The 8,509-nt window shown below is 43.8% G+C and overlaps 1 protein-coding gene across 1 annotated transcript; it reads left to right on the forward strand.

The window, feature by feature from the left end:
• Positions 1–949: 949 nt before the first annotated feature.
• Positions 950–1,323, forward strand: LOC135527084 (RING-box protein 1-like). The gene has a single exon (XM_064955734.1). The coding sequence runs from the start codon at positions 950–952 to the stop codon at positions 1,274–1,276; it is 327 nt and encodes a 108-aa protein (XP_064811806.1). The 3' UTR covers positions 1,277–1,323.
• Positions 1,324–8,509: the final 7,186 nt, after the last annotated feature.

An 8,509-nucleotide genomic window follows, 5' to 3' on the forward strand; every position in this document is an offset into this window, starting at 1 on the left:
ATTTAATATTGCATTGGTCAGTGGTTTGAATGTGTGTAAAAGTAACAACCCCCAGACGACATCTGCTGGTGTAGTTTTACACAGCGATGTGATAAAATGTGTGTGTGTGTGTCTGTTTGTCTGGTCGAGCCTATTGTCGAGTATTTTGGAAAAACTGTTGAACCTGGTCAGTGGTACTAGGATAACAATAGAAATACCTACTCTATTGTGATGTCAGTGCTGCAGAACAATAAGACAGAAGGGAAAAGGAAACATTCCTTGGGATGTGCAAGGTAGGACAGAATGTAAAAACAGGAAACAGTCCATCAGCATCACACTTGCCAGGAAGTGTTGGTTTGAGCAGATTAGATATAGTTAAATTATGTAGACTAGCACTAGCAACAATCTCTGTGACCAAGCAGGATTTCCTGTAGTCGAGCATTTGTAAGTGTTAAAAGGTATATCAATCATCTTGTTAAAATATGCAAAATATCTCTGACTGAAATGTTCTGACCCTAAGCACACGAGGGAGCCAGACCCTGTATTCATAAAGAGTAGGAGTGCTGATCTAGGCTCAGGTCCCCTCCTGTCCATGTAATTGTATTCTTTATTATCTAAAAGTCCAATCCTAGATCCGCAGTCCTAAAATCGACAATGCATATTGCTTGATGTCCATTGAAATTATCACTAGCTAGGTTTCCATTCACTTGTCCAGTGATTTTATTATTTTATCAACATATAGAAAATAAATGTGACAATTGCCTGCTTGGGTGCGTTTTCATTCAAAATTTGACTCATGTTGATGGAAACAGCTTGATGTAATGACGTCACACCAACAACAAAAAACTACGGTGTTGAACAAAAATGTAGTGGTTGAAGGGTTCCATTACCCATTTAGGCAAATTTCCCATCAATAAATTGGCAACCGCCTGTATATATTTCATGTTTCAGGTAGCCCATGAAAGCCAGCATGGATAGAATGGCGGCAGTAATGGATGTTGATACCCCAAGCACCATGAATAGTGGAGCAAGCAAGAAACGTTTTGAAGTGAAGAAGTGGAATGAAGTGGCACTTTGGGCCCGAGACATTGTGGTGGACAACTGTGCCATCTGTAGCAATCACATGATGTATCTATGCATAGAGTACCAGGCCTCTGCCACGTCAGAGGAGTCCACCGTAACCTGGGGAGTCTGCAATCATGCATTCCATTTCCACTGTATCTCCCGTTGGTTGAAGACCAGGCAGGTGTGCCCCCTAGACAACCGGGAGTGGGAGTTTCAGAAATATGGACACTAGGTGCAAGACTCTGGACCATTACCTGGGCTTCTGCAAGTTTCATGCTTTCTCTTTTATTTTTATTTTCTTGAGCGGATGGTCGGGGCCCGAAATAAAATTACAAATACATTTTAGATTGCAAAATGACCGCAAGAAGCCCAAACAGATGTAATATTTGACCTAAACATAATAATTTCAAACCTTGTATACAATCACATACAGTGCCTTCAGAAAGCATTCATACCCATTGACCTACTCCACATTTTGTTGTTACAGCCTGAATTCAAAATGGATCACATTACTTTTTTTCGCTCACTGATCTGCACACAATACCCCATAATGACAAAGTGAAAACAGTTTTTTTTTAACTTTTGCAAATCTATTGAAAATCAAATACAGAAATCTAATTGACCTAAGTATTCACACCCCTGAGTCAATACTTTGTAGAAGCCCCTTTTGGCAAAGGTTACAGCTGTGAGTCTTTAGAGCTTTCCATACCTGGATTGTGCAACATTTTCAAAATTGTAATTATTTTCAAAATTCTTAGCTCTGTCAAATTGATGGTTGATCATTGCTAGACAACCATTTTCAGCTCTTGCCATAGATTTCCAAGCATATTTAAATCAAAATGGTAACTTGGCCACTCAGGAATATTCAGTGTCTTCTTGGTAAGAAACTCCTGTGTAGATTTGGCCTTGTTTCGGGTTATTGTCCTGCTGAAAGCTTAACTCATCTCCCAGTGGCTGGTGGAAAGCAGACTGAACCACGTTTTCCTCTAGGATTTTGCCTGTGCTTAGCTCCATTCCGTTTTATTTTTTATCCTGAAAAAATCCCCAGTAATGTGGTACTTAGTAATGTGTTGTATTAGATTTGCCGGAAACATAACACTTTGTATTCAGAACAAAAAGTGAATTGTTTTGCCACATTTATTGAAGTATTACTTTAGTGCCTTGTTGCAAACAGGATGCATGCTTCCTTCTTTTCACTCTGTCATTTAGGTTAAAATTGTGGAGTAGCTAAAGTCACCACTGAACTTATGGTTAAATCCCTGGGTGGTTTCCTTCCTCTCCAGCAACTGGGTTAGGAAGGATGCCTGTAGTGACTGGGTGTAGTGATACACCATCCAAAGTGTAACCATGCTCAAAGGAATATCCTATGTCTACTTTTTTTTGTCCTTCTTTGCGAGGCATTGGAAAATCACCCTGGTCTTTGTGGTTGAATCTGTGTTTTAAATTCACTGCTCTACTGAGGGACGTTCAGATAATTGTATGTGTGGAGTACAGAGACCATTCAAACATGGTCGGCCCCCTCATTAGGTAGGATTAGGCGCCCTCCTACAGCCTTTTCTGAGCTAAACTGACCAACTGACTAATTTTGACCAAAAATAATGACAATTTCTCTCAACCAGTGGCATATGGACTTTTTAGGTTAGCGCTTATGCCGCCCTATGATAAGCAGTGCCCACTTTGTCAAAGGCAGGGTCACACAATATTTCTTGTCCATTCCCAGTGCGACTCTCCAGGGTGCTGTTGGTGAGATGCATCACTTTGCCGCTCCACCAGCAGTCCATCATAAAGCAGATATAGAATATAGATATATGAAGCAGATATAGGATATGGTAGAAAAGTATGTGGCCTTTTTCTGCAGCCTAAAGTTTGGAGATTAAAATGTATGGCAATATAATGAGACTGAAACTTTTAGGCTACATCATGCAGATTTCTCTGATCAAATAGCCTAACCTAAATGGCTCGCAATCAAATGAAACATGTGTTGACAAATTAACAAACAAAATATCCTAAGGTCAAAGTAAAATGGACAATATGGAATGGACAATCAAGCTACTAACAACTGCTGTCCAGGAGTTTCATCCCATGTGGGCTAAATTGTGGTTTCAAGTTTGTATTAGCCAATGTTTTACAAGCTGTTCATAGCAAAAAGTAAAATACTTCTGCATTTCCCACTGTGTAAACACATTGCAAATAGGCTCAGGATAACTCCTCCAGATGTTGAGTGTCTGATATTTAGAGTTTAAATAGCCAAATTAGTCACAGGAATCAGGACTAATAAAGTCAATGCAACGGCCTGTTTTACAAACGGTGGGTCTACCACATGGATGGGAATTCCTAAAATTCCACTGTGGGGCCGACATGGTAGGCTACACCCCAGTTAGCACCGACCCACTTCTTTTGGAGACATTTTTTTTTGTCTCACCTAGGGTGGCAGAACCGGCCCTGCATTTAAAAGTCATGTTAAACACTATTGCACACATATTATGTGACTTGCACATTTTTTGTCCTGAATTTATTTAGGCTTGCCATATCAAAGGGGTTAAATTATTTTTGACTCAAGACATTTCAGCTCTTAAAAACCTCTTTGGGCTGAGATCCCGCTAACAAGATCGATATGACAACAGCCAGTGAAAGTGCAAGGCGCCAAAATTCAAAACAACAGAAATCCCATAATTACAATTCCTCAAACAAACAAGTATTTTACACCATTTTTAAAAATATACACTTCTTGTTAATCCCACCACAGTGTCCGATTTCAAAAAGGCATTATGACGAAAGCAAACCAAACGATTATGTAAGGTCAGAGCCAAGTCACAGAAAAACACAGCCATTTTTCCAGCCAAAGAGAGGAGTCACAAAAAGCAAAATAGAGAAATTAATCATTAACCTTTGATCTTCATCAGATGACACTCATAGGACTTCATGTTACACAATACATGCATGTTTTGTTCGATAAAGTTCATATTTATATAAAAAATCTCAGTATACAAAGTCAGTGATTTTGCAGAGAGCCACATAAATTTACAGAAATACTCATAATAAACATTGTTAAAAGATACAACTATTATGCACGGAATTATAGATACACTTGGATGTCAGAAGGTGAATTCACCAATTTGTAAGTCGCTCTGGATAAGAGCGTCTGCTAAATGACTTAAATGTAAATGTAAATGTACACTTCTCCTTAATACAACCGCTGTGTCAGATTTCAAAAAAGCTTTACTGAAAAAGCAAACCATGCTATAATCTGAGTACAGCGCACAGAGACCAAAACAACCCAAACAGATATCCGCCATGTTGTGTAGTCAACAGAAGTCAGAAATAGAATTATAAATATTCACTTCCCTTTGATGATTTTCATCAGAATGCACTCCCAGGAATCCCAGTTCGACAATAAATGTTTGTTTTGTTCGATAATGTCCATAATTTATGTCCAAATACCTCCTTTTTGTTTGCAGATGATTGAGTTGGTGGCGTGCATGGCCAAACAGTCATGGGTGAACAGAAAGTACTGGAGAGGGCTGGGAACGCACCCTTGTGGGTCCCAAGTGTTGAGGTTCAGCGGGGTGAAGATGTTGTTACCTACCCTCACCACCTGGGGGCGGCCCGTCAGGAAGTCCGGGACCCAGTTGCACAGGGCGGGGTCGAGACCCAGGGTCTTGAGCTTAATGACGGGTTTGGAGGGTACTATGGTGTTAAATGCTGAGTTGTAGTCGATGAACAGCATTCTTACATAGGTATTCCTCTTGTCCAGATGGGTTAGGGCAGTGTGCAGTGTGATTGCGATTGCGTCGTCTGTGGACCTATTGGGGCGGTAAGCAAATTGGAGTGGGTCTATGGTGTCAGGTAGGGTGGAGGTGATATGGTCCTTGACTAGTCTCTCAAAGCACTTCATGATGACGGAAGTGAGTGCTACGGGGCAATAGTCATTTAGCTCAGTTACCTTCGCTTTCTTGGAAACAGGAACAATGGGGGCCCTCTTGAAGCATGTGGGAACAGCAGACTGGTATATTGATTGTATATGTCCGTCAACACACCAGCCAGCTGGTTTGCGCTCTGAGGACACGGCTGGGGATGCCGTCTGGGCCGGCAGCCTTGCGAGGCTTAACACGTTTAAATATTTTACTCACATTGGCTGCAGTGAAGGAGAGCCCACAGGTTTTGGTAGTAGGCAGTGTCAGTGGCAATATGTTGTCCTCAAAGCGAGCAAAGAAGTATCAATTCAGTTCAATTTTAAAAAACGATTTATCCCAGGGTTATCCAGTTTGGGATAACCCTGCTCTAAAGTGAGCCAGCCCAATTTGACACTGTTTTTGGTGTGACATACCGCTTGTGTCTTTTCAGGGCCTGGTAAACTGCTTCATCTTCATAGTAGCGTCCTCTGTTGTCCTGACTGGATCACTGCTGATGGCCTTCTCCAAGGTGTAGTGGAAGACTCAATTCACCACTAGGTGGCAACATTATACAGGAATGGCCCTCCTGGAGGAGGCCTGGGGTGTATTTGTGAGGTGAAATGTTCTGAATGTTACCGATTGAAAGGACAGAGCCAATTCAAAGTCCCCTATTATTTTTCCTCAGGCAAACATATCGGTTCTAGAACATACATTTCTATCTGAAATATATGCTGTTTTCATGTTTTGCTGTCATGCTATTTTGCCGTCTTAGGTCTCTCTTTATGTGGTGTTGTGATGTCTCTTGTCGTGATGTGTGTTTTGTCCTATATTTTTATTTATTTTGCAGTTTTAATCCCAGCCTCCATCCTCGCAGGAGGCCTTTTGCCTTCTGGTAGGCAATCATTGTAAATAGGAATTTGTTCTTAACTAACTTGCCAGGTTAAATTAATAATAATAATAATAATAATACACCCTCTGAACAGAGCCCTGGATGGTGAAGTATGTCTGTGATAGTCCTTCAGTTTTGTCCGTGCGTCTAATGGAGCACCTGTTCAATTAGGGTTCAGCTGTTCCTGCTACTCGCTCTTCTGTTGTCATGTTTTAAATAACTCTCAATAGATTAATTCAATTGCATTCAGAATATGTTGACAGGGAAGATGTATTTATAACTTCCACAATGTTTATACAGTGCTGATATCAATTTGTGGTGTTGTCTGTGGCACTTTGCTCTGAATTTGAGCAAAATATTTTTATGAAATGTGAAAAACTATGAACTTAAAATATTTAAATCCTAATATTTGGAACACACAGGTTGTAACCTGAACACACAGGCAGTAACCCTAATTGGTATGCTAATCTACAGTATAATTAGTTCCTGAAAAGGTCATAAAGACTGCTTTCCATACACACAAATAGCTTATTTCTCTCATTTTGTTAACATTTGTTTATATCCCTGTTAGTGGGCATTTCTTCTGTGCCAAGATAATCCAACCACATGACAGGTGTGGCATATCAAAAAGCTGATTATACAGCATGATCATTACACAGGTGCCACTTTGTGCTCGTGACAATAAACGGACACTCTAAAACATGCAGTTTGTCACACAACACAATAGATGTCTCAAGTTGAGGGAGCGTATCAATTGGCATGATGACGGCAGGAATGTCCAACAGAGCTATTGCCAGATAATTTGTTAATTTCTCTACCACCTCTAACATCGTTTTAGAGTATTTGTGTAACGGTTTTCTGACTGGCGGATCCTGGCAGACTGACGGATCTGGCTGCTCCATACTGACTGGCGGCTCTGGCTGCTCCATGTAGACTGACAGCTCTGGCGGCTTCTTGCAGACTGGCAGCTCCTTGCAGACTGGCAGCTCCTTGCAGACTGGCAGCTCCTTGCAGACTGACAGCTCTGGCTGCTCCATGCAGACTGGCAGCTCTGGCTGCTCCATGCAGACTGACAGCTCTGGCTGCTCCATGCAGACTGGCTGCACTGGCTGCTCCATGCAGACTGACAGCTCTGGCTGCTCCATGCAGACTGGCAGCTCTGGCTGCTCCATGCAGACTGACATCTCTGGCTGCTCCATGCAGACTGACAGCTCTGGCTGCTCCATGCAGACTGGCAGCTCTGGCTGCTCCATGCAGGCTGGCAGCTCTGGCTGCGCTGAACAGGCAGGAGACTCCAGCAGCGCTGTAGAGGAGCAAGGCTCTGGCAGCGCTGAACAGGCGGGAGACTCCGGCAGCGCAGGTGAGGAGGAAGGCTCGGGCAGCTCTGAACAGGCGGGAGACTCCGGCAGCGCAGGAGAGGAGGAAGGCTCCGGCAGCGCTGGAGAGGCGAGGCGCACTGTAGGCCTGATGCGTGGTGCTGGCACTGGTGGTACTGGGCCGAGGACACGCACAGGAAGCCTGTGCGTGTCCTCGGAAGGCTGGTGTGTGGAGGTAGCACAGGATGGGCTAGACCGTGAAGGCGTACTGGAGATCTTGAGAGCAGTGCTGGCACAGGACGTGCAAGGCTAGGGATGTGCACAGGAGGCCTGGTGCGTGAGGCTGGCACCAACTTCACCAGCCGACTAACACGCACCTCAGGACGAGTATGGAGCGCTGACCCAGGTGCCATCAAATCCCCGACACGCTCCGTCGGGCGAATTCCATGCAAAAAGCACCAACACAGCAACTCCCTCATTTCTCTCTCCTCCAATTTCCCCATTAACTCCTTCACAGTCTCTGCATCGCTCACCTCCAACACCGGCTCTGGTTCTGGTCTCCACCTTGGCTCCTCACGATAGACAGGGAGAGTTGGCTCAGGTCTGACTCCTTACTCTGCCACACTCTCCCTGAGCCCCCCCCCCAAGAAATTTTTGGGGCTGACTCTCGGGCTTCCTTCCGAGTCACCGTGCTGCCTCCTCGAACCGGCGCCTCTCCGCTTTCGGGCGGCGATATTCTCTAGGCTGAGCCCAGGGTCCTTCTCCGTTTAGGATTTCCTCCCAAGTCCAGAAATCCTTATTATGTTTCTCCTGCTGTTGCTGTTGCCTGTTACCACGCCGCTTGGTCCCGTTGTGGTTGGGTGATTCTGTAACGGTTTTCTTCCGTCGAAGGAAAGTCGGACCAAAATGCAGCGTGGTAATTATGATACATATTTAATGACGATGAAAAAACGAACAATACAAAAACAACAAACGGACCGTGAAAACCTATACAGCCTATCTGGTGACGACAACAAACACAGAGACAGGAACAATCACCCACGAAACACTCAAAGAATATGGCTGCCTAAATATGGTTCCCAATCAGAGACAACGATAATCACCTGCCACTAATTGAGAACCGCCTCAGGCAGCCATAGACTATGCTATACACCCCCAAGACAAAAACACACCACAATAAACCCATGTCACACCCCGGCCTGACCAAATAAATGCAGACAAGCACAATATATTTTGACCAGGGCGTGACAATTTGGCAGTTAGTCCAACCGGCGTCACAACCTCAGCCCAGGACCTCCACATTCAGCTTCTTCACCTGCGGGAACATCTGAGGGGGAAAAAACTCATTCTGATTGGCTGGTCGTGGC

Source organism: Oncorhynchus masou, chromosome 32 (assembly GCF_036934945.1).
Source record: "Oncorhynchus masou masou isolate Uvic2021 chromosome 32, UVic_Omas_1.1, whole genome shotgun sequence".
Classification (NCBI taxonomy): Eukaryota; Metazoa; Chordata; class Actinopteri; order Salmoniformes; family Salmonidae; genus Oncorhynchus; species Oncorhynchus masou.

Excerpts from the sequence above, each read along its gene's own strand:
- LOC135527084 (XM_064955734.1), top strand. The coding sequence starts at position 950 with ATGGATAGAATGGCGGCAGTAATGGATGTTGATACCCCAAGCACCATG.